Source organism: Heloderma suspectum, chromosome 15 (assembly GCF_057233095.1).
Source record: "Heloderma suspectum isolate Gila_16-S chromosome 15, 16-S_ref, whole genome shotgun sequence".
In the NCBI taxonomy this organism is placed as follows: Eukaryota; Metazoa; Chordata; class Lepidosauria; order Squamata; family Helodermatidae; genus Heloderma; species Heloderma suspectum.
In genome coordinates this window covers 21443793-21470663 of record NC_139472.1, presented here as the reverse complement: position 1 = coordinate 21470663, position 26871 = coordinate 21443793, and the positions used below count along the sequence as shown (strand labels likewise).

Genomic DNA, 26871 nt, shown 5'->3' with positions numbered 1-26871 from the left:
ATAACTTTAATTGGTTGTTGGTATTGGGCAACTGCTCCTTATTTATTACCTCCCCCCAGCACCAATTACTGTAAGGTTTTGTTTTAAATACTTAAATCATGAACTCATTCCTATACTGCCATGTTCAGCTTCCCTTCTGCAGATGGCATCCCATGCCTAAGTCTACTTACACTCTGCATGTTCTTTTTTAAATATTTTGTGCCAAGAAAAGCTGAATGTTGCAATTATGTAAATAGAGTAAATTTGCATGACTACTCTTATTTTGCGTAATTAGTTCTGGTTTTATTGGTTAATGTGGACTGAAACCCCATCCCCAACCATGGGAAATCGTATTCAACTGCAGCTCTGCTTCTCTGATTTCGCCAGGCATTGCTTATTAGTTTTTTGGTACCCCTTTGTAGCCATAAGGACTAAAAACCTGCTCTTAAAAACAAAACAAAATGCAAGCTAATGTCCTAAGAACAGCTGATATTAAATATATGTAAGTATTTAATGCGCACAGCAAATTGCCAGTGTTTTTGCCACCACCATGGATTTCAGAGGGGGGCGGTGGAGGTCACATGTGGCCCACCCCAGGTTTAGGGCATAAGTCCCCAAGCTAAATGGCAGTGGCAAAGCAGTGTCAGTGGGAATCCAGGCCCTTTGCCTCTTCAGCATATTGAAATAAACAGAGCAAAGAGATTTGCTCAAACAGATGCAAATAATTTCCCTTTTCCTTGGGACACATCCCACGCTGATGGATTCAGTCCATAATAACTTAGCTTACTGCTTTGGTCTCCCATTGGCAGAGAGCATTGGACGATATGTCGGATGTTGAATTCCAGCTGCGCCTTTCACTCTTCGACATTGCCTACCATCATTTCTTTGGGAAGACCTGGAGAAGTGCTACAATGCCCCTTAAAACTGTACCGGGACAGCCCCCCATGGTGGTCTTCAATGAGGTAAGGAAGAGACACACTGAGTGATGGCTCAAGTTGGGGGCAGGGGGCATGGACACACAGGGCAGTCAAATACAGGTCCCCCAATCAAACAAGATGGTTCAGATTATATAGGCCATTCATGACTTCTGCAGGGGAAAGTGGTTACATTTATACTTAAGTAGACAAGATAATAATCAGGTTATTTTAAAGGATTTGTAATATTATTGTTTGAAATACTGGTAGTACTTTGGCCAAGTCCGATCGACCACTTGTGTGCTTGACCCTTGCCCTTCATGGCTTATTAAATCAAACAAGGAGGGGTTGTCTGGCTGGGTCCAGGAGGTTGTAAATTCCTCCTTGAGAGAGGGAGTGGTGCCTGCTGCTTTAAAAGAGGCAGTAATTAGACCACTCCTGAAAAAGCCTAACCTGGACCCAGAGGATGTTAACAATTATAGGCCAGTGGCCAACATCCCCTTCCTGGGCAAGGTGCTTGAGCGGGTGGTTGTAGGACAGCTCCAGGCACTCTTGAATGAAACGGATTATCTAGATCCATTTCAATCGGGCTTCAGGCCTGGTTTTGGAACGGAAACTGCCTTGGTCGCCCTGTGGGATGACCTCTGCCGGGAGAGGGACAGGGGGAGTGCGACCCTGTTGATTCTCCTGGACCTCTCAGCGGCTTTCGATACCATCAACCATGGTATCCTTCTGGATAGGTTGTCTGGGTTGGGAGTTGGAGGCACTGCACTACAGTGGTTCCGCTCCTACTTGGATGGCCGATTCCAGAAGGTGGTGCTGGGGGATTATTGCTGTTCTGGAGGGGGTTGCACTCCCCCTAAAGGATCAGGTTCGTAGTTTGGGGGTGCTCTTGGATCCAGAACTGTCACTTGAGGCACAGGTGAACTCAGTGGCACGGAGCACTTTTTATCAGCTTAGGCTGGTATACCAACTACACCCTTATCTGGACAGAGATAGCCTAGCTACAGTTATCCATGCTCTGATAACTTCTCGTCTGGATTACTGCAATGCGTTATACGTGGGGCTGCCTTTGAAAACGGTCCGGAAACTTCAGCTGGTCCAAAATAGGGCAGCAAGATTGTTAACAGGGACTGGCCTGCGAGCTCATATTATGCCAGTACTTTTCCAGCTGCACTGGCTGCCAGTCCATTTCCGGGCCCGATTCAAAGTGCTGGTGTTAACATTCAAAGCCCTTAACGGCTTGGGGCCAGGTTACCTGAAGGATCGCCTCCTCCCATATGTGCCTGCCCGGACCTTAAGATCATCATCAGCAGCCCTTCTCCGTGAGCCCCTGCCGAAGGAAGTAAGGCGGGTGGCTACTAGGAGGAGGGCTTTTTCTGTTGTGGCACCCCGGCTCTGGAATGAGCTCCCTAGTGAGGTTCGCCTGGCGCCTACATTGTACTCCTTTCGGCGCCAGGTGAAGACCTTTTTATTTTCCCAGGCATTTTAGCTTTCTAAATTTTTATCTTTGCTGTTTTAAATCTGTATTTTAAACTCCTGTACTGCTGCTAGGTTTTATTGTGGTTGTATTGTTATATTGTGGTTTTAATGTTCTATATATTTTAAATTGTTTTATTGTGTGTTGTTTGGTTTTAGTTTTTGTGAACCGCCCAGAGAGCTTCGGCTATTGGGCGGTATAGAAATGAAATAAATAAATAAATAAATAATAATAGTACACTTCATTACTATCAGAAGGCAGGTCAGGTTGGCATGAGTCAAGGGAGGAGCAAGGTGAAGGTTGTAGGTGGGGGTGGGCAACGTCTGCCCCTCCAGATGTTTTGGCCTACATCTCCCATCATCCCTCGCCATTGGCTATGCAGGTTATGGCTGAGAGGAATTGTAGGCCAAAACATCTGGAGGGCCACAAGTTGCCCACTTCTGGTCCAAAGCAACCAAGAAGAGTAGTCTTCTAGTTGCCCAGGTATATGGGCACACAACCTGGAAGCATGTATAGAGGCCAGGGACTGCCCACTGACTTGCAGTGCTTTCTGTTTTATTGAAAGTAGGAAAGAGAATTCATCCATTCATACAGAAAGAAAAAGAAGTTAACCTTACAATCCTTTTTCAAGCGATAAGTTGCAATATCTGACCCAGGACTCAGAGCAGCCATGACGCATCCTCAAGGTGCCAGGATCAGAGACAGGACCCAGGAAGTTGGGCATGTTTCTATTTATGTTTTAGGACTTTTGTTAACCCTTATCCCATGGGCACCACACTTTAAGAAGGATGCAGACAAGCTGGAGAGGGTTCAAAGGAGGGCAACAAAGATGATTAGGGGACTGGAAACAAAGCCCTATGAAGAGAGACTGAAAGAACTGGGCATGTTTAGCCTTGAGAAGAGAAGACTTGAGGGGAGATATGATAGCACTCTTCAAGTACTTGAAAGGTTGTCACAGAGAAGAAGGCCAGGATCTCTTCTTGATCATCCCAGAGTGCAGGACACGGAATAATGGGCTCAAGTTACAGGAAGCCAGATTCCGGCTGAACATCAGGAAAAACTTCCTGAGTGTCAGAGCAATACGGCAATGGAACCAATTACCTGGGGAGGTGGTGGGCTCTCCAACACTGGAGGCCTTTAAGACGAGGCTGGACAGCCATTTGTCAGGGATGCTCTGACTTGGATTCCTGCATTGAGCAGGGGGTTGGACTCGATGGCCTTGTAGGCCCCTTCCAACCCTACTATTCTATGATTCTATGATTCTATGTTCCTTTTCCCTTTGAAGGTAGTCATGGAAGGCTGGGGTCATTGAAGCCAGGAGCAGCAAAATAAGCCTCATCTGTAGTTCATTTCCAGTTAAGAGGGCAGGTTTGGAGAGAAAGAGTCTTGATAGCAGGGTGAGGGGTTGTACCCTATTTATTTATTTATAAATAAATAATGTGCCATTGACTTGGTTCATACATAATTCTAACCCATGGTTAACCCATAGCTTGTTGCCCTACCCAGGGTTTTTTTGGCCAATGATTGAACAAATAGTGGTTGTTGGTTACCTTCTTCCTTTGCCCTCTCCCTTCCTGTATCCCAAATGCCTTTGTGGCGCTATAGTACTGGCATTTAGAGCAGCTGGTGGTTTGTTTGTTTTTACCACTCTTGCCTCTGTAGTCTGGCAAAGCAACTCATGAACAACCCATGTTTGGGTTCACACCATAACGTCAACCCATGGTTTAAACCACCCAGAGTTCACATCCCAACACCAAACCATGGATTCTGTTTCTGAATTGTTTGTGATTAACAAACCATGATTTGTTAGTGCAGCTGGGTTCATACATCATGACGACCGAGAATTCAGCAACCCATATCATGGGCTAGCGTTACGTGTGGACGCAGCCATTGCGTTTTTACGTCTTTACACTGCTGCTGGCTTTTAGTCTGGTTTTTCCTTTGGTTTTATTTTGTTTAAAACTCTTAAAGTTTTTATGTTATGTTTTATCAAGTATTTCAAGGTTTTAATTTTTTTTAACCACTCAGAGAGCTTTGGCTGTTGGGTGGTATAGAAATGTAAATAAATAAATATTGAGTGGCAGAGCACATGCTTTGCCTGCATATAGTGCCGGGATCAATCCAGGCTTCTCCAGTTGAACAGATCTCCAGTATCAGGACTGGAAACAACTTTGGAGAGTCACTGCCAGCCCAGCTAGACAGTACTGTATTAGTAGAACATTAGTAGATCATTATTCTGACTTTGTATGAAGCGGTTTCATAGGTTCATAGTGGGGTCCTATCCCCTGCCCCGCCCCAGCTGGTAAAGGGCCATTGCAGATGTGAAGGTCTGAGGCCTACAAAGGCAAGGTAAAAAGGTCAGGCCTAGAAGCCTGGGTTTTTTTGTTGGGAAGGGGTAACTCTGAGAAGAGTAGTTTAATTTCCCTGAGTTAGGTTCATTTCTTCAGGTTTGAAACAATACTTTTGGTTTTGGGGAAGGAGGGGATATAAAGGGGGAGAGAGGCCAGAGAGAGGAAGACCAGAGCATGAAGAAAGAGCAGGAAGAAGCAGCCTGGAGAAGCCTAAGTGCAGCTGGAGTAGAGGAACTTTTGTTTTTGCAACCTTTATTTACTTATTTATTCCTTTTTTATACTGCCCAATAGCTGACGCTCTCTGGGCACTTCAAAGTGCCCGTGTTTTTGCCACTACCACAAATTTCAGAGTGGGGTGGTGGAGGCCACATGCGGCCTGCCCCTGTTTAAGGGCATAAGTTCCCAAGCAAAATGACAGTGGCAAAGCAATGTCAGTTGGAATGGTTGCAAAAACTCATCCAGTCCATCCAGCTGGTTTTATCCATGCCACGGTGCCAGTGTGTGTACAGGGACTCCGTTTGCACTGTGGTGTCTCGGGGGGATTTAGATCACGACCAGGGTATGCAGGATAGCAGCAAGGGCTGCTCCTCTTGTATTTGTGTTACATGCTGCTGATAATACTCCATGAGTCAGTATCAATTATTAATAATCATAATGAACTAGGGAGATGGAACGTGCCTGGGATGTGAGGTTAGAGAAGGGTCTCCCATCGTAAATCATGCAGATGTCTGACAGTGAAGCATCTCCTCCTAACTGTAACAGTATCTGGTGGGTGGTATTGATATCTCAAGTGGAAAAAGTTCTCCCCTTACACTTTTATTAATAGCCTAATAAGCAGAATACGTACCTCTCAGTTTCTTGGTCTCTGAAATTGGGATAACTGGTTCTTTGGCCCCTACACCCCTTCCCCACAACTGTGTAGAATCATGTGCGTGTTGTGGCTGGAAAAATCAGTTTGCCTGGGATCATAAAAAGTGCATACTGGTCCTTAGGAGTCTTTTACAATAAAATCCCTTATTTCCACACCTGCCTGCTCTCTGTACATTTTCTCCTCTTGAACCGCTTTGCTGGTGTAGGGGAAATAAATTTGGTTCTGAAATTAGTAGGGTAACTTTCAATTCTTATGCTTCAATTGTCCCATTGGAACAAGTCCCTACAACCCTGCCCAATGAGAATAGAAATGGACTCAGGACTTAAGATCTGCTCTTTTGACTACAAGAGCGTAATTCCACAACAGGCTGAATTTAAAGAAGATACGTTTTATTGAAAGTAGGAAAGAGAATTCATCCATTCATACAGAAAGAAAAAGAAGTTAACCTTACAATCCTTTTTCAAGCGATAAGTTGCAATATCTGACCCAGGACTCAGAGCAGCCATGACGCATCCTCAAGGTGCCAGGATCAGAGACAGGACCCAGGAAGTTGGGCATGTTTCTATTTATGTTTTAGGACTTTTGTTAACCCTTATCCCATGTGCCAAAAATATTAACAATAGGATTTAAGCTCCCTTATTGGTTGTTAGGCTCCCTCAAGACCATTCCCCCCATGTTCAAAGCTGTCAGTTGATTCTGTTACCTTATTCTGCTTACCATTATCCTGTCGATACTTCCTGAAGTTTGTCATGTCTTTTTGGCTATTGATGGTGACTAGTCTGGCTGAAATTCCCTTCCCTCTCTCATCTCCTCTGTGATCATTCTAGGCTATTCTGCACCATCTTATGACATGCCAATGTCTTGTTTTCTTGCAAACATTCAGTTTCCCATCTGGGACAAAATGCTTCTGCTAATGCATTACTAAAGCCCTTATATTGCCTTCAGCTATAGTCTCATAGCAGACCCCTAAGGTGGGCTTAAAAACCTCTGCCCTTATCTAGCTTACTAACATTGCATACCTTGTTTAGTGTACCTTCTCATCCCTACACCAGAATGGGTGCTATCAGAGAGCTCAGAGGCAGAGCAAGATGGATAGACTGGGGAACCCCTTTCCCCCTAGGAATTGTGTAAGAGCACATTCCTACTTACTGCTTTAGGGAGTTGTCATGATATTAGCTGCCATTACTCCAATCCCCACCCTCATCTCAGACCTATTTGCATGCCTAGCAACCAAATAACATGAAAGAAAAGGGAGAAAGGGATTGGCATGTTGATCAGGCCTGGAAGCAAAGGGTCAAGAATGAGTGTGGAAGCAAAGGGTCAAGAATGAGTGTGGGAAGGGGGTTTACAATTTTTTGCTGGCTTTGCTAGCCAGTCAACAATTTCTGGTTGCCTGGACCCTTTCTCCAAAGTGGAGAATTTGCGGGGGATCATCCCTGACTTCATGCTGCATCTCTAAAACACAGCACAAGGACGTGGGCAATCCCCTACTCTTATGAGATTGGTGGCTGGAACCTGAAGCATGGCAGGCTCTTTTGACGAGGCAACGTCAGAAGGACAGGCTTCAGTATTTGTACAAGGCCTGGTCCATCTTGAGTCTTCACACTGCATGCCAGTCACAGGGGCCAATGTTGTATGATCCCTTATTCCCTTTTGCGCCTGACGTGTATGAGCTTGGAGGCTGGAGTACAGCCGGTCTGCATTAGTTCACTGGGTTGAATCCCAGCTTCTGGCTGTGCTGGAGTCTCTGACCACACCTTTCTTCTCTAGTTCATCCATGGCCTTGTGTAGAGCTCTCAGTGTTATGTCTTCCTCCCCACCCCCACCCCACTCCAGTAACAGTTGCTCTAAAACAGGAGTGGGCCACCTGCAGCCTTAGAGCAGCATGTGACTCTCAGCCTAAGTTCAAAAGCTCTCTGCAAGCAAGCAATTCAGATGTCTGGCAAGAGAGGGAGAAGGGGGCATCAGGGAGAGAGAAGGGGTTAGTGGAATAAAGAGATAAAAAAGTGTGTATGACCCCTGGATAAGAACGTGCAGAACTGTGAATTCTCTTTGATGTGCAGGCCATTGTGATCGCAATTATACTTCTGTTATATCTGTCTAATCGGCGTGTCAGTGTAAACAGGCAGGTAAATGAGTGGATGTCTTTATTTCTCATGGTGTGCCATGCTTGAGGTGTGGCAGCAGAGGGTGCTGTTGCCCCAGGAATTATACAAGGCCAGCGAGCATGAACCCAACTAAGCCACCGACCATGGCGGGCAGGAGGGCAAGAGAGGGGCCCTTGCAGTGTTTCTACTCCATGGAGTCAAACTTTTCACTTCTCACCTTAGCTCTGAGCAGCCCTGGGTCTTCCTTCTTCTCCAGTGAGGGCTGTTGCCTGATTAAAATAGTCTCAGTTGATTGTTCATATGAGCCTCAGTCAATCAATGGATTAAATGTGCCGCTTTGAGTATTCTGTACAGAAACATTGGATACTGGAAAAATTGGAAACTGAAATTAATTAAATTGACACATGAGAAAAAGAACAATAACTCTAAAGGGGAAAAAAGAGAGCACACTTCCTTTTTAGATGGTACAGGCATGTGTTGCAACAAGCACTGTGTTAGAGGCATTCCCCATCCTCTCTTACACCGGGGGGAATGCCTCTTCTAAGATGGAGTTTGCTATCTGCAGTTTTTATGAGAACTTGTATTTTAAATAATATTTTAAAACAATAATTCTGCCTGATTATACAGGAGCACCTTCTTAGTCAATCAGAATGTTTTTAAGCAATAAATCCAACTGACTGATATACGAAGGGGGCAATCCTCTGCAAGTCCTACAACTCCCAGCATTCCCCAGCCAGCCATTTTTAAAGACTTTTTTTTTCTGTCTAAAAATGCATAGGATTGCTCCCTAAGTGCAATGTAAATTCATGTTGGTGCATGATTTATCTCTTTCCTGACACCCTCCCCCCTTGAGAATAGCTTTGGGGATCAAACTGGGGTGCAGCAGTGAAATGTAGGATGATGTTCTGAACAAGCATACAAATAATGGGTTTTGAGTTTCTCTCTGTCTTGTTAAAATGGATATGCAAGGTGAGAATTTGTACCTGAAATGTAGAATTCTGTCATGCACGTGTGCACTGAATTCTGTTTTGTGACTTCCCAGTGTTCAAGGACGATATTATATTACACACAAATGGGCCAGCCAACAAACAGAGCATGCCAAACACTTGTGTTCAACCTCTTGGGGTATCCTAGTGAGATTCCCATTGTCATGACAGTGTGCATGTGAAGAGATTATGTTTATTGCAGAAATCCCCCTCTTTTTGAAACCCAGTAGTTTACTCCAGTGGTAACTTCATCAGCAAATCACTTCCCTTCCCTGCTGTCTGCGGTGTCAGTTAGCAAGAAGTAAACTGTTAGTGATGCTGGAGCAGGATGAAAGTTGGAACACAGTGTGACAGTGGGAGAGGAGGATGGATCTGGGTATTATATAGGCAGGGGCAAGGCACCCTGGTGCCCTCCAGATGAGTTGTCTACAAACTCCCAGCAGCTCCAGTCAGCATCACTAATGGCCAGGGATTATGGGAGTTGTAGTCCAAAATATCTGGAAGGCACCAGGTTGCCTGTCCCTGATAAAGAGCGTCTGGTGAAATCCTGGACTAGCTCAGCCCAGTGATGGAAGCTCTGTGGCTGAATACATGCTTTGCATGTAGAAGGTCCCAGGTTCAATCTGCTGGAGCTGCTATGAGCGCTGCTAGGGTGGAAAAAGAGAGCTGCCATAAAGGTACTTACATTTTCTCTCTCCCGTGGTTCAAGTAGCAGCTGCATGTATATCTGAATGTATGTGTGATTCAGATCAAGAAAATGACACCAGGTTGTTGTGTTGTTGTTGGTGGTGAAGAGGTTTAATGCCTCTCCCAGGTGCTGCTGCCTGATCCAATCAAAGCCACCAGCACCTGCTATATCTATATCTGTATCTATATCTATAAAAACGTCAGGAACTCTGATCACATCTGGAAGGCTCCAGGTCAGGGAAGGTCTCTCTAAAGTGTCACAGATGTTGGGAATAGGCTATTACCTAGATAGGCATGTTATTTATACAGGGAAATCAGTGTCTATGATGCTTTAGAAAATAGTATAAACAAACAAAAGAAAGGGGAGGTTCCTGCCCGGGGACTTTCCAGTTTTGGCCAGTGGGGAGACAGTGAAGGAAGGGGAGAAGCAAGGAGTAACAAGCAACAGAGTGAGAGCAGTAGTTTATTTTGTTTATAAATCAGGGACGATATATATTGCCCAGTAAGGTCTCCATCTTTCTTGTTACTTTTGTATTCTTCTAATTTAATACCAAATTACTGTCAGTCATATGCATATCATATAGACCAGCCTTTCAGATGTTCTGGACTACAACTCCCAATCTACCTAGCCAGTATGACCAGTGGTTAGGGGCGATGGGAGTTGCAGTGGAACACATCCAGAGGGCACCAGGTTGGGGAAGGCTGATGTAGGAGCATATCCAGCCATGAACTCCCTTAGTAATGCCAGTGTGGCTGCCAGTAGGCCAGAGCATGCCAGTGGAACTCTCCAAGCTTCTGGGGCAGACATGCTTACTGGTCGGAACAATGCAGAGACCTGCTCTTGCTGGATGCCAGTCAACTTCACCCTTGCCTGATCCTCAGCTCCACAGTGGCTGGGCCTGACAGGGTCAGAGAGTCAACGTTCTCCTCCTGCTGCCATTTGGTGTAGGGATATGCAGATTGTGTAAAATCCGTTGTGTCTATTTTTTGCGGATTGTCAGACACCTTTCATTCCGTTGTTTGCCTATTGCTGGAATCGGATGTTTTTTGTTTCCAAATTTGTGCAAATTCACATTTGAACAAATGTGCATTTGCACAATTTTGTGAGTGTGAAAATGTGCATATCCCCCCCGCCCCATGCACTTTAGCCTATGCGGGAAATGTGCATTTTCAGCCTAAGGGTTTTTTTTAGTGTTTTTCTATGACGAAATTTGCGCAAAATTCAGGCAAGTTAGAAAAACGGTCTGCAAGTCTTCAGAATCCACCCCACAGGGGAAAAGCTAGTCTGCTGTGGAATCTAAGGGGGTGGGATTCATGAAAATCCGAACTCATTTGGTTCTATTGCAGATTCCTCTGACTTCTCTAGTTTGGAGTGCCTTGAATCCTCCTTCTCATCCTTCTTTCCCAAATGATGGCAGTGACGTCTAAGGAGCCAGTCAAATTATTGAGCTCTTTCTGGTGGCAACAGAAAATCAAGTTTTTGCACTGATGGTGTTCCAGCTATCGGGATTGGAATGCAGCACATTTAGAAAGTTGTTTATTTCGTCACGGAGAATAACTGTCAAATCCAGATAAGCAGCTCCAAAGAGGATAGGAGAACATCGTCTCATCTGTCACATGCAGGGTTCCTGCATGGCTAATTTGCTGAGCTCCCTTTGCTATTTTTCCGAGCCGTTCTGTTCCAGCTAATGAGTAGCTTCATGTCAGTGCGATTATTCAATTATTATTTCCCCCCAATGATAATTGGGAACTACTCGTTCAGAGAGGTTTGCTACAGAGCCACTGCAAATAACTACATTTCCCTCATTTTCCTTCTTGGGGACAAAAGCTTCTTTTAAACCTTTCAGGCAGTGGAATAATGATACAGGCTTGCCTGTGTATTAACCGATTGACACTTTTCTTCTGAATGGCAAACAAAGAGACTTGTCTGCGTTACTGGAATGCTGGTGCCTTTCTGCTGTTGACAGTAAGACATGTGGAATATGCTGTACACAAATAATCCTGTCTCTGTTTCAGAATCTATGCATGCAGGTAATTGGTGGATAAGTAAATATTTTTATTTCGTTGGATTTATCACCCACCCTATTCTAAGGGATCCATCTGGATGGCAGTAGATCCAAGGCAATTTAAAAATAAATATGCCAAATTCTGGGCCAAAAAAGGGTGATTTCTTCAGCATGTATGAATTAATATTAACAATGGAATCAGTCTTATACCAGGTCAGACCATTCATTCATTAATTCATTTCATTTATATACCACCCAATAGTCAAAGATCTCTGGATGGTTCAAAACTTGATAAAGCTTAATATAAAACCCTTAACATTCAAAAATTTTAAACAGTTTGAAAGCAAGTTCAAAAACCAATAACTAAAACTACCAGGACTCCATAAAAAACTAAAAAGCCTCATCATATGCCATCAAATGCCTGAGAGTAGAGGAAAGCCTTAACTTGGCGCCAAAAAGATGGCAATGTGGGTGTCAGATGGACCTCAATGGAGAGAGCATTCCACAACCAGGGGGCCACCACCGAGAAGGCCCTCACCCTTGTTCAGTCTTCTGAACCTCCCTCAGGAGGCACATAGAGGACAGCCTCAGATGTTGATCATAGTGTATTGAGAGGTTCTAGCTCAGTATTATCTTCTCTGAATGGTAGCAGCTTTTCAGAGTCTCAGACAGAAAAAGGTCTTTGCCATCATTTGTTACCTGATCCGTTTAACTGGATATGTCTTAGATTGAATCTGGGATCTTCTGTATGCAAAGCAGGTGCTCTACCCATTGAACTCTGGTCTCTCCCCAAATTCTGTAGGTTGATCTACTTGATTCTCTTTTTTTCCATGCTTGCTCTTGCTGCTTCTGGGGGGCTGAGGCCCTATCCCCAACCACAGGAAGTCTTTGGCTTCTCAGATTTCAGAAGACATTGCTCACCTGTTTTCAAGCATATCTTTCTAACTATAGGGATCTAGAGGCTTGCTTTTTAAGTGAAACGTTGAGATTCTTGGCAACTGAATTTTATGCCCATGATGACTGCTGTTGGCAGTCTCACAGAATTATGTCTTGCACACAGCCCAGTACGTTTGCCCTTCCTTCTCTTGCTTGTTGTTGCATTTAATGTGATTGTTTTTCAAGCCAAAAATAGGCACCGTGGAGCCCCCAGTATGTATCAGCACCCTTTTCCTTCTGTCATGGTCCTGATGAAAATGACCCACCCCGAGGCTGCAATTTGCTATCACATACTTAAAGTACCATGTAGTTTGGTCCTCAGTTTGAAGGAACAGGCATTCCAGTTTGAGAGGGAGCAGTTATGATTTTTCTTCTAAACTGTGGCCATGGTATTTCCCAAGTGGCCTGGAAGAGCAAGCATGAGAGCGGAGATTTGAGAAAAGAGGTGTATGTTAACAAAACCAATATTAGCATTTATGGAGGCAGCAGTAAACTCCGCCGTACCATGGATCCCACTTCGGAAGAGGTACCGAATTCTTCAGAAATTCAGCCATAACTCTGCCTGGCCGGCCTTCTTTTCAAGAGTTACTGACCATTTTTTTCATCATTTTGCAATAAAAGATAATAGAATAACGATTTATTTCTTCAGGCTGATGTTTTAATGCCTCTCTCTGTTATCCTTCCCTGACAGTCTGTGATTACAGCAAATGTTTTGCTCGTGACACTTGGATAATGACTGTTTAATAGAAGGATTAAGCCTACTCTTCAATCACACGGCTGCCAGAGTTTCCACCCAAACTCTCTGGTTCATGCTTGGTCTGAGGAGGAGAGGCAACTGGACAAATTTACTTTTCTCTCCCCCTTCTCAAGGCTTTGGAGTGGTCAAGAAGTGATTTTCTTTGTCTCTGTGTATTGCCATTCCTAGACCAGGTCTGTAAGCATCTTATCCAGGTTGGGAGGGTGTGTTCTTCAGCCCAGAGTCTCTCAGGCCTCAGCTGGAAGCTTCTGTTGGAAACGAGCTGAAAGCATAGCAGGCAAAAAATCTAGACAAAGGCAAGAGAGTAGGTTCCTAGTAGTTATGAAAGCCATTGTGGTGTAGTGGTTAGAGTGTTGGACTAAGAGTCAGGAGACCCAGGTTCTAGTCCCCATTCCACCATGAAGCTCACTGAGTGATTTTGGGCCAGTCACTAATGCTCAGCCTAACCTACCTCCCTGGGTTGTTGTGAGGATCAAATGTAGAGGAGGAGGAGGAATCATATAAACCTCTTAAATATTTATTCTAGGGTTAGCCATAGCTTCATAGTGGTGGCCAATCACAGGGTTAGGTGTGGACAAATCTGTCAATTTCATTTTCTCTCAGTTTCTCATTTTTCCAATCATTTCCACATCAGTTCGATCTATTTTTTTTAATTCACACAAAATGTTGTATGCATTTTTGCATGCATTTCATCTAATATGTGCATTTTTGTATGTAGTTTTGGTATATTTTGTTCTGATCATTATTTTTGTGAATATGTCCATTTTTGTGCACACTTTCCCTGAATATACACATTTTTGTATGCATTTTTGGATTGAAGAACTCTATTGCGAAATTTGGAGAAGTGCAGATTTTGAAGGATAACTGAGTTTCAGTTTGGGTATAGCGTTGACAGTGCACAGTTAAGTAAGTATGCATTAAAATGTAAACTGAATGAATTTCTCCTTCACTGCTACTGATGTTGCATGCATTATACATGGTGCCAGGTAGCCTCAGGCCATATTGCAATGCTGGGCCGTCAGCAAGCTGGAGATCCCACAGTTGGGTGAGCAGGCAAAGAAAGCAAGTGCTCTCATGAACAAGAACCTGGTCTTCTTGCCAGGGCATATAGTCAAGGCATACTGTTGTCTGGGGAAAGGCTAAACCTGACCTGGAAGCTCGTAACACTGAGGTCAATGGCAGGGGCCTGGCCTGCATGGACAGAGGGAGTCACTCTCGAGCTTGGGAAGACTCATAGTCCTGGGAACCTCCTGGCCTGCAGTGGCTCATCTCAAGAGGCAGCAGAGTGCAGATCGCAGAGTTTTTGATTCTGACCCCAGTGCCTGCTAACAAGACACGAGGTTCCTGGTCCAGACTTCTAACTGTAGTCCATGTCAGTTAATCCACAGGATGCTCAGGGTCATCTTTGCACTGTAATCATATTTCACTAGCACCAGAGTGCATCAGGAACACCCCATGGCCTATATGTCATTCTGGAAGCACACAGGTGTCCTGCAAATGCTGATAGAACCCTATGTTATCAGAAAATGAATTCTGTAGATAGCTGATCTCTAAACCTATCAAACATCTGACATTGTTGTGCCCATATCTCCATATTTTAATGGTTTTTTATTTAGTTTTGTGAACCTCCCAGAGAGCTTTGGCTAATGGGCAGAATAGAAATGTCATAAATAGATACCTATTTTTAAACATGCTTCACTAAAAGTAAAGTATGTTTCTAGTCCTCATGGTTGCCAAGAAACTGGATATCAAGAAGCCAGAGGTGTGTGTATGTATGTGTGTGGGTGTGGGTGGTGGTGTTCAGCAGATCTGTGTATCAGTGTGGAAAGGGTTTGCTTGAGGAAGAAAAACAACTGTATTAAGGGAAGGAAATAGGGCTAGATAATCTACTGGTCTCACTTCTAAGTGATATTTATGTAGTGTAGCATCTAATTGGGCATGTTGCACATTTGAACCAATTTCAGTGTCAGGATAATCTCCAGGTGACTGAAGCCCTGATATGTGTGCCTGCGAGGCGAGATCACCCAGAGGTTAGTCTGGTAAATGATACGCTGATGAGTGAAGTGGGTGATAAAGGACACCAGCCCATCTCAGTCTTAGGTCAGGCAAGGCCAAAGAATTCTTTGTGCAGTTGGCCCTGGGGCAACTCTTGCCCCTCGAGGAACATGAGGACAAGGGTGGCCAACTTGGGATGCTGGCGTTTTTGGTGCCGCTTGATGGAGAAGAGCTCCGGCCTGCTTCCCAGATCTGTAGACCAGCAGCAAAACCAAGACATGGGACTCTGCACGGGGTGGCCCTGCCCCCCACACGGGGGTGGCCCTGCCCCAGACGTTGGAATTGTAGCATGCTTCTCCAAAAGGTTGGCCTCTACTGGCTGAGGCTTTGAAAGGCCCAGTTTAAAGATATGAAAGGTTCTGGGGTGTGCGCATGCATTCGTGCGGCTCAAGCTGGGGCTTCTCGCAGTCAGGCTCCGGCACCCACGGCCATGCTGGCTGGGAATTATGAGAGTGGCAGGCCAACCCATCTAGGGGGTGCCAGGTAGCACCTTACCTCTTGCATTATCAGTGCTCTCTCTTCATGGCAAACTAACCTGGCTGACCAAGCTCTGTGCTTCAAGGGCGCCATCTAGGCTGCAGTACCACTTCACCTGAACATTTAGTCAGCTGACCTCCAAGGGCCGATCCCTGCCCACCAGGTCCTATAAAGCCCTTAGCCTCAGAGCCTGCTGTTCAGTTTGAGCACCTCATCTGTTGTAGGAAGACACTGCCTCAGCTCCTGTTCCCTGGTCTATATTACCATCGCAGAATTTGACCCTGGCCCAGTTTTGATGATGCATCTGTTTCTGGCCTCGTTGATCCTCAGTTGTTGCAGAACTTGACCCCTGGTTGGTTTTGGCCCATGTACCTGGTTTTGACAGACATGAACTAGCAGCCATTTTCCTACCCCAAAGTCCTGGAACCCAATCCATTGGAGTCTGACCCTTGCTGAGGCCTAAAAAGATGGAATATCCTGGCATGCAGAGGTCAGATTCTGCAAGGGAAAGCTGAAGGAACCCTCTTAAGTCAGCGAGAGTCTGAGAGAGAGAGAATTTGCTGGCAGTTTTGAAGTATCTCTCAGAAGAGTGATAACACTCTATCCTCCACAAACAAGTCAACAAAGAGTGGTTCTACACGTGGGTTAGGGTCCCAATTTTCTTCACTCTTCCCCAAAAGTAGAATAACACCTGGACTGAATCCTTTGGGGAGTGATTTATAAAATCTGGGGAGAGTCAGTTGTCTCTGATGTATTTTCCTCCACCAGCAGTATTCAGTGCCTAAATGTGCTTTCCTGTGTTAGGCTGCAAGCACAACACTAATGGAAAACTGCAGCAGTGCCACACTCTCTGGCATGTTGCCCTTGCTACGCTTCGGGGCAGACTGATCATGTGCTACTTGAAAACACAGTTCATTATTCCAGTCAGAAAAGAAAATGTTACATAATTTTACTGTCAATTTCTTAGGTAGTTTGGGAGGCCTGTTTTATGCCCCTGCCTACATCAGACTAGGCTCCCCTCTCGTCCTACCCTAGTTGTGCTCTTGTTCTAAACTGCAGCATTATATATTAGGAGGAGGTAACTCTAAGAGCAGTTCAGTAATGAGCAGAATATGCTTATGGAGCTTTCCATCCCTGGGGATTTTCAGAAGCAAGTTGAGTGGGCTTCAGCCATAAGAAGAGACCTGCTGGGTCAGACCAAAGGTCCATCTAGTCCAGCTCCCACAGTAGAAAACCAGATGCCCATGAACAGGACATGAACATAACAGCACTCTCCCTGTTGTGTTCCCCAGAAACTGGTATTCAAAGCATACTGCCTCTGGTATTAGAGGTAATATATAGCCTTCATGACTAGCAGCCATTTATAGCCTTAACCTCTATGCATTTGTCTAATCCCATAAGAATATAGAATCATAGAATCATAGAATAGTAAGGTTGGAAGGGGCCTACAAGGCCATCGAGTCCAACCCCCTGCTCAATGCAGGAATCCAAGTCAGAGCATCCCTGACAAATGGCTGTCCAGCCTCGTCTTGAAGGCCTCCAGTGTGGGAGAGCCCACCACCTCCCCAGGTAATCGGTTCCATTGTCGTATTGCTCTTACAGTCAGGACGTTTTTCCTGATGTTCAGCTGGAATCTGGCTTCCTGTAACTTGAGCCCATTATTCCGTGTCCTGCACTCTGGGATGATCAAGAAGAGATCCTGGCTTTCTTCTCTGTGACAACCTTTCAAATACTTGAAGAGTGCTATCATATCTCCCCTCAGTCTTCTCTTCTCAAGGCTAAACATGCCCAGTTCTTTGAGTCTCTCCTCATAGGGCTTTGTTTCCAGTCCCCTGATCATCTTTGTTGCCCTCCTCTGAACCCTGTCCAGTTTGTCTGCATCCTTCTTCAAGTGTGGTGCCCAGAACTGGACACAGTACTCCAGATGAGGCCTAACCAGTGCTGAGTAGAGGGGAACTAGTACTTCCCGGGATTTGGAAGCGATGCTTCTATGAATGCAGCCCAAAAGAGCATTTGCCTTTTTTGCAGCCACATCACATTGTTGGCTCATATTCAGCTTGTGATCGACAACAATTCCAAGATCCTTCTCGCTTGTAGTGTGGTTGAGCCACGTATCCCCCATCTTGTAACTGTGCCTTTGGTTTCTTTTTCCTAGGTGCAGAACTTGGCATTTGTCCCTATTAAATGTCATTCTGTTGTTTTCTGCCCAGTGCTCCAGTCTATCCAGATCACTTTGAATTTTATTTCTGTCTTCCAAAGTATTAGCTATCCCTCCCAATTTTGTGTCATCTGCAAATGTGATCAGCATTCCCTGCACCTCCTCCTCCAAGTCATTAATAAAAATGTTGAAGAGCACTGGGCCCAGGACTGAGCCCTGCGGTACCCCACTCGTTACCTCTCCCCAGTTTGAGAAGGTCCCATTGAGAAGCACTCTTTGAGTCCGATTCTGTAGCCAACTGTGGATCCACCGGATCGTTGTTTCATCTAGCCCACTTTGAGCTAGTTTGCTCATCAGGATATCATGGGGCACTTTGTTGAAAGCTTTGCTGAAGTCGAGGTATATGATGTCTACAGCATTCCCACGGTCTACAAGGGAGGTGACTTGATCAAAAAATGAGATCAGATTTGTCTGGCAGGACTTGTTTTTGACAAATCCATGTTGGCTTCGAGTAATCACGGCATTGTTGTCAAGGTGCTTCCAGATGGATTGCTTTATGATCTGCTCCAGAGTTTTCCCAGGGATTGATGTCAGACTGACTGGTCTGTAGTTCCCAGGTTCCTCCTTTTTACCCGTTTTGAAGATAGGGACAACGTTAGCCCTCCTCCAGTCATCTGGCACTTCCCCCATCCTCCATGATTTCTCAAAGAGAATAGACAGCGGTTCTGAGAGTTCTTCTGCCAGTTCCTTTATGACTCTAGGATGCAGTTCATCTGGCCCTGGAGATTTGAACTCATTCAAAGTAATGAGGTGTTCCTTGACCATATGCCTGTCGATCTCAAGCTGCAATCCTGCCCCTTCAGCCTGTACTTCGCCTTTGCCAGGGGGGTCATAGACCCTCTTTTGGGAGAAGACTGAGCCAAAGTAGGAATTGAGCACCTCTGCCTTTTCTTTGTCATCTGTTATCGTTTTGCCATCCTTATTTAAAAGCTGAACCACCATTTCTTTCCTCTGCCTTTTACTATGCACGTAGCTGAAGAAAGCCTTTTTGTTGTTTTTAACATCCCTTGCTAACCTCAGCTCATTCTCAGCTTTAGCCTTCCTGAGGCCATCCCTGCAATTCTGTGCTATCTGCCTGTACTCTTCCTTTGTTACTTGGCCTTCTTTCCACCTCCTATATGTGTCCTTTTTTGTTTTCAGGTCATCCCTAAGCTTTTTGTGAAGCCACATTGGCTTCTTCTGTTGTCTTCCACCTTTTCTTCTTGTTGGAATTGCTTGTGATTGTGCCTTGAGAATTTCCTTTTTTAAAAGCTCCCACCGATCTTGGACTCCTTTTCTCGCTAGCATCGCTTGCCATGGGACCTTACTGATCATTGTTCTGAGTTTATTAAGATCAGCTTTCCTAAAATCCAGGGTACGCGTTTGACTACACTTGGCTTTTGCTTCCCTTAGAATCAAGAACTCAAGTACAACATGGTCGCTTTCCCCCAGAGTTCCTGTAACTGCTACTTTATCCACTAAGTCATCTCTGTTGGTTAGGATCAAGTCAAGGATAGCCGATCCTCTAGTTCCTTCCTCTACTTTCTGTAGGAGGAAGTTATCCGCCACACAAGTCAGGAATTTCCTGGAGGGGCCATGTTTTGCAGAATTTGTCTCCCAACAAATATCGGGGAAATTGAAGTCCCCCATTACTACTACATCATGCTTCCTTAAAACATTGGCTATTTGTTTTTCAAAAGTTTCTTCCTTGTCTTCTCCTTGATTGGGTGGCCGGTAGTAGACTCCGACCACCAGGTTCCTTTTATTCTTTGCTCCATTTATTTCAACTCAGATGCTCTCGATGGGGCTACCAAGCTCCTCCTCCTGTATTTCTGTGCAGAGATATGTATTTTTCACATACAGTGCAACCCCACCTCCCTTTCTGTTCCTCCTGTTCTTTTTGAACAAGTTATATCCTTCAATTGCTGTATTCCAGTCATGAGAGTCATCCCACCAAGTCTCAGTTATACCTATCAGGTCATAATTTCCTTCTTGTATTAAGAGTTCAAGTTCGTTCTGTTTGTTTCCCATACTCTGGGCATTAGTATATAGACATCGAAGACCATGTGCTTCATAGTCTGGCTTTCTTCCTACATATGTCTGGAGACTATTATTGGGCGCTATCAGAGCTGTTCTCTCCGTTGCAGTGCATGCGCCTATGTCCATTGTTACCCCCAACATTACATCTCCCTTCCCCGTAGGATTCAGTTTAAAGCCCTCCTGATGAGGTTCTTCATGCTGTGGCCAAACACAGTCTTCCCAGCCTTTGTGAGGTGCAACCCGTCCCTAGCCAACAGCCCATCTTCCAGGAAGTATAGCCCGTGGTCCCAGAATCCAAATCTCTCTCGTCGGCACCACCTTCGTAACCAGTCATTCACCCGGAGTATTTTTCGTTCCCTTTCTATCCCTCTTCTAACTACTGGAAGGATGGATGAGAAAACTATCTGGGCCCCAAAGTTCTTGAGTTTCCTTCCCAAAGCTTCAAAGTCTGACGTGATCTCTTTGTAGCTCCGCTTGGCGGTATCATTTGTTCCCACATGGATGAGAAGAAAGGGATACCTGTCAGTGGGCTTTATGAGCGCAGGCAACCTTTCAGTCACGTCTCTAATCTGTCCTCCCGGGAGACAACATACCTGGCGAGTCCATAGGTCTTCGCGACATACTTGGGTCTCGATCCCACGCAGCAAGGAGTCTCCCACTACTACCACTCTTCTCTTCTTCTTCTTGTAGGCCTGGGTTTCATCGCCTCTGTTTGACTGACCTTTAGCCTCTTGCTCACTCTCATGCAGGTTCCCCTGTGATTCTTCCTCTGCAGGCTGTCCTCCAGTCTCATCCGCAAGTACCTGGAATCGGTTCCACAGCTCCACTGCTTCCACTGGTGCAGAGTGGCATCTAGTTCTTCTTCTCCTAACTGTCACCCTTTTCCAAGGAGTATCCTCTATTCCATTTTTCTTCACCTCAGCATTTCCCACTGTCTCATCTTGCTGTTGCTCTTCAAGCTTCTGGTCTGCCCTTTGCTGCTGTAGTTCCCCCATTCTGTCCAAGAACTCTTCGTGTTGTCTTATTCCCCAGAGGGTCGACAGTCGCCGCTCCAGTCCACTTACAGTCCACTTACTCCAGCAACGTGATCAACTTGCACTTGTTGCAGGTGTAGGCCATGTTGTTCTCAGGCAAGAAAACAAACATTGCACACACCTTGCAGGTCACCACCACCGGAGAGTCTTGTCCTTCCATAGCCTCTTTTCCCTTTTTGTGTCTAGCTTTGTGATTGTTCTAGACTAGCCTGTGCCTGCTCCTCTACTCAGTAGAGGTTAAAAGCAGAGTCCCGCTGGTGTGAAAGTGTGTGTTACAAGACAAATAAATGGAAAAAAGTTAGTTAAAATAAAAAATAAAAATAATTAAAAAAAATGTTAGGGGCCTCCACCTTGACCTCCCCTGCCGAACTCCCCTGGCCAACTCCTGTTTGCTCCCCCTGCTCGCTCGCTCTGCTCACTCGCTCTCTGGGAGCTTGCCTGCTTCTGTAGTCCCTGGAGCAGCTGGAGCAGCTTGCTCTGCTCTGCTCTGCTCAGCTGGGAGGCGGGAAACAGACTGAAGCTTCCCGCCCAGTCAGCTGGTGGGAGTACTCAGGCCACACCCCTCCAATTCAGTTGGAGCTCTCGGAAGCACCTGGTGAGCTCACAGCCAATCAGAAGGATAAAGGGCAGCCCCCTGGGCTTCCTGCAACCCACTTACCTCTTAGCCTCTGTCTCCTTTGTCTCTTCAACCACTGCAACTCCCCTGGCCAACTCCTGTTTGCTCCCCCTGCTCGCTCGCTCTGTTCGCTCACTCTCTGGGAGCTTGCCTGCTTCTGTAGTCCCTGGACCAGCTGGAGCAGCCTGCTCTGCTCTGCTCTGCTCAGCTGGGAGGCGGGAAAGAGACTGAAGCTTCCTGCCCAGTCAGCTGGTGGGAGTACTCAGGCCACACCCCTCCAATCCAGTTGGAGCTCTCAGAAGCACCTGGTGAGCTCACAGCCAATCAGAAGGATAAAGGGCAGCCCCTTGGGCTTCTTGCAACCCACTTACCTCTTAGCCTCTGTCTCCTTTGTCTCCTTTGTCTCTTCAACCACTGCAACTCCCCTGGCCAACTCCTGTTTGCTCCTCATGTTCGCTCGCTCTCTGGGAGCCTGCCTGCCTCTGCAGTCCCTGGACCAGCTGGAGCAGCCTGCTCTGCTCTGCTCTGCTCAGCTGGGAGGCGGGAAACAGACTGAAGCTTCCCGCCCGGTCAGCTGCTGGGAGTACTCAGGCCACACCCCTCCAATTCAGTTGGAGCTCTCAGAAGCACCTGGTGAGCTCACAGCCAGTCAGAAGGATAAAGGGCAGCCCCCTGGGCTTCCTGCAACCCACTTACCTCTTAGCCTCTGTCTCCTTTGTCTCTTCAACCACTGCAACTCCCCTGGCCAACTCCTGTTTGCTCCCCCTGCTCGCTCGCTCTGTTCGCTCACTCTCTGGGAGCTTGTCTGCTTCTGTAGACCCTGGACCAGCTGGAGCAGCTTCTCTACATAAGAAGAGCCCTGCTGGATCAGTCCAAGGGTCCATCTAATCCAGCATTCTGTTCCCATAGTGGCCAACCAGCTGTCGACCGGGAACCCAGAAGCAGGGCATGAGTGCAACAGCACCCTCCCACCCATGTTCCCCAGCAACTGGTGTACATAGGCTCACTGCCTCTGGTCCTGGAGGTAGCACATGGCCATCAGGACTAGTAGCCATTGATAGCCTTTTCCCCCAGGAATTTCTCCAGCCCCCTTTTAAAGCCATCCAAATTGGTGGCCATCATTACATCCTGTGGTAGAGAGTTCCATAGTTTAACTCTGCGCTGTGTGAAGAAGTCCTTCCTTTTATCTGTCCTGAATCTCCCACCAATCAGCTTCATGGGATGACCCCACTGGGTCCTTGTATTATGAGAGGGGGAGAACAGTGTCTCCCTATCTACTTTCTCCACACCATGAGTCATTTTAGACACTTCTATCATGCGTCCCCTCACATTTCTTTCTTTTTTTAAATAGAAGAGCCCCAATCATTGTAACCTTTCCTCCTAGGGGAGTTGCTCTATCCCCTTGATAATTTTTGGTTACCCTTTTCTGCCATGGATGTTTTGAGTGCAGGATATCCAGTTGGAAAGACTAGAGGATGCATTATTGGATGATTGAGCCCTGCGAGTTTTTGTGGCTATCAGACTTTTTTTGGCTTGAGGGAATGTTTCCTATAGCACCCTGTCTGCTGAGAAATCTGTGCATTACAAAGATTCCTGGGGCATATTGTAAGGCATCTCACACTCAGTTTACATGGGGCCCCTGGCCAGGCCTCTTCAGCCTCATCATCGCTTTGCGTGACCTCAGAGGGCACCAGCTCCAGGTTTCTGAGGGCCCTTGGACAAGGCACCCTCAATGGGCCTGCTCTCTCAATGAGTCTCCCTTCTCACCGCCATTGTGACCAGCTGCTATTGTTCCTCATTCTCTTTCACATTATTGCTACCACTTGCTTGCTTGACAGGCAGAACGCCAGTGAGGAAGCAGGCAGTGGCATCTACTGTTCATCCTCACCACCACTGATGTCTGGGCCAGAGTGTGAGGCAGGCGAGTAAAGGGTGAAGAGGAGGAGCATGTCCAGGGGGCTTTTGCCAGTGTGCCCTGCCATGGTGTGAGCTCTCTGCAGGTGCCAGACCATGCGTGCCTTTGTTGCCAGCCTTGGGCACACCCAGCACTTTCCTCTGGCTTTGCACTGCAAGGGAAGACTGACCAAGCTGTCTTTCAGGGATATTTGTCTGCCATTACTTATCCTCTCATTGAAGGACCCTGACAAGCTTTTGGGAAAGGCCAAGACTCACTGGAATGTAGTTTAGAATCTGCTTCAGTAAGTCATTGGCTGCTGTGATGACCAAACCCACCCATTCTCCCCACTTGCTTCCGCAGGCTGTTTATTTTCACACCTCTTTAGATCATCCCAGCATTGTCATGATCATAGAGATTGTGGCTACTGCCAGGAGACGAGATGGGACCCCCCAGGATCTGTCATGCGGCTTTGGGATACTACATCTATTTAGCAGCAAATCCGAGCCGACAAGTCTGATCTTGAAGGACAAAGGGTATGTACATAATCATTTGGGAGAACTGGGGCAGGTCTCCAAGTCTTCGGGGTTGTTCACACTGTTGAGATTTTCAGATTGTTAAACCTAGTGCTGCCAGCCTGTAGACAGAGAAAATAGCAAGGAGTTCCTCCAGGATATTTTGGACACGGCATCGTTTAGGGAAGAGGCCGTAGCTTGGTGGTAAAGCACAAGCTTTGCATACAACGGTCCCAGGTTCAATTCCCAGAACATCCAGCCTCAAGAATCTTAGATAGTAGGGCTGGGAAAGAGATCTTGGAGAGCTTGCTGGGCAGGACCAAGAGTCTTTCACAGCCTTCCCTAACGTGGTGCCCTCCAGATATCTTGGGCAATGACTCCCAGCATTGTTTCCATAAAGACAGTGCCACTAAGGAAAAGCCCTGCTCCTCACTGCTACAGACCTTACTTCTGAAAGCAGTGGCACCTGGAACAGTGCCTTCCCAGAAGATCTGAACATGGGTGAGTGGGAATATGTGCTTCTTGTGGATTGCATAAACTGCCCCACAGTGGTGATTTATTCATTCAATACATTTCTATACTGCCTCTCTGCTAAGGCACCCAAGCCAGTTTACCATTTTTAAATACATAAACACATGCTACCAGCCCCCCTCCCCTGCCCCAAACAAATTCCAAAATACAGCCCTCTCAGGCTTCCGATGGTCCCTTCAGGAGCTGATGCCATGAGCTCTCCAGCTTGGATACAGTGAATATGGAGATATACACAGGTGTAGATTGGAGGTGGGAGTACAAGGGGTTTATCACACCAATAATAATCCTAATGCTGTTCTTAGGAAGGAGGAAGGGGCAGGGAAAGAAAATGGAAGAAGAAAGATGCTAAGGTGGAATCGCAGCAAGGTAGAGAAGGTCTAGGAGGACAGATATGTCTTGAGGTTCTTCTTAAAGAGTGGGTGGGGGTGGGAATGAATCATACAAATATTTGGATGCATTGAGTTGCAAAAAAAAGGCTCTCTTATCTACCAACTCCTGTGGCGTGGCGGATAAGAATTGCTGGTTTTTATCTGCCTTTCTGTGCCTGGGCAAGAACTCTGTGCCATGATCTACCCCTCTCTTTTGCAGGCTCAGTCTCTATCATGGGACCCCACGGGCTCTCTTGCACCCGCTGCTGCAGGAGCCAGTAGAGAGTAAGTCACTTTTCATATGCTAGACTTGGTGTATTCTTTGCAAATAAAAGATGGTAGATTCCCAACAATTCCGAGGAAAAGCAGAGTACAGGCTCATAGAGGAGGATGGAAGGGAAGATTGGTTTGGGGAGAGGGGGGAATGGGGATGAGCTTTTAGAGTTTTCCACCTTTCTCTTCCACTCTCCAAATCAGTAATTTCTACCCACAGAAGAGGCTGCTTGCTATGACTTTGTATCATTTAGTGCTCTGGCTTTGCCTCCTTCCAGCAAGGCTCCCCTGGGGTGGATAATTCTGCCCCACCTCTGCACTGGGTGTGATTGAAGCCTATAGCGATTTCCGACACAGACACAGGGAAGTGGCCCGCCTTCAGAGGTAGCTGTTGCCTGTCTGCACAAGTCACTGCTCTGGGACTGCATCATTCTAATTAGGAGACACACCCAAATAAAGAACTCATGCATAAATCCAGGGCATGAGTGTTTGTAAGAACTGCTGGTTGTTACTCTAAAATTTAGCCGTTTTGGGTGTAATAGTGAAGTGGTATCTCCCATTTTAATTCAGATAAAAAAGTTTGCCCCAGAAGATTGGGAAACACTGGTCCAAATGGTCTTTAGACAGAATGGTTCCAGAAAGCTGTCAGATTTAATTCACTGTTCATATACTTTCTGCTCAATGCCCCTTTAACTAATTGCTGATATAATGCACCACGCAGCTGTGACAATCTTTTGCAACAGCATGGCTGTTTCTGGACAGTCACTCCATGCAGTCCCAGACACGAGCCAAATCTATTTGGGAGGGACAGAGGTCCTTGTTGGTGACAATTTTGCAAGGCGGCACATTCTCAAGCTGAATATTTTATGTGTCGTGAGTCCTGCTCTGAGGACAGTACCCAGCAAACTGGATGCTGTTCATTATTTAGAAGGGCTGCGTGGGGTTTTCCTGCTGTGGTTCTGGCCAGTCAAGCAAACTGGCATTCTGATAACCACCTGAATTGTAGAATCCACATGTGTTTTGAATAGGCAACGAGGGGTGCAATCCTGTGCTGGCTGGGGCATGCTGGGAGTTGTAGGCCTTTTTTCTGTCTAAACATGCAGAGGATTGCACCTTAAGACTTTATATTCTGGGCCACCAAGAAAGGCTTAAATAGAAACTCTGGCAAAGACCCCAGAGATAAAGAGGAGACGCTGTGCTATCAGGGAGGGGACAAATCATCTGCTTAGCTGTTCACAGGCAGACCCATGACATTGTTAGGAGCTTAATCATAAGCACCTGTGGGAAGACATTGTTTTAAGCTCGCCTGAGGTTGGAGATTGCACAGTCCAGAGAGCTCAGTCAAGAAAGCATGCAAAAGCTTTGCCCTGTGGAAGATAGCCCATTTGAAGGAGACAGTCAGATTTAACAGATGATGTCAGGAGAACATTTGAACGTTCTGGGTTCCCCCTCCCAAAGATAAATGATGCCTTTTTAAAAAAGAGTCACTGCAGATATAAGAGACATCTGGGGGAAGGGCTGTAGCTACTTAACTTTGCATGCGGAAGGTCCCATGGTCACTTCCTGGCATCTCCAGGTAGCGCTGAGAAAGACCCTGTGGAACCACTGCCTGCCCATGTAGACAATGATAAGTAAGGTCCCATGGCAAGTGACTCTAATGAGAAAAGGAGTCCAAGATGGGTGGGAGCTTTTAAAAAAGGAAATTCTCAAGGCACAATTACAAACCATTCCAACAAGAAGAAAAGGTGAAAGACAACAGAAGAAGCCAGTGTGGCTTCACAAAAAGCTTAGAGATG

The 26871-nt window shown here is 46.1% G+C and overlaps 1 protein-coding gene across 4 annotated transcripts in view; it reads left to right on the top strand.

The window, feature by feature from the left end:
• NPHP4 (nephrocystin 4) overlaps positions 1–26871 on the top strand; it is a 178476-nt gene that overhangs the window by 16939 nt on the left and 134666 nt on the right. For all 4 annotated transcript variants that reach the window (XM_084821968.1, XM_084821969.1, XM_084821967.1 and 1 more), the window contains exons 3-5: positions 789–941; positions 23752–23924; positions 25023–25087. In XM_084821968.1, coding sequence (XP_084678094.1) covers positions 789–941; positions 23752–23924; positions 25023–25087 — 391 coding nt within the window. The remainder of the gene's footprint in view (positions 1–788; positions 942–23751; positions 23925–25022; positions 25088–26871) is intronic.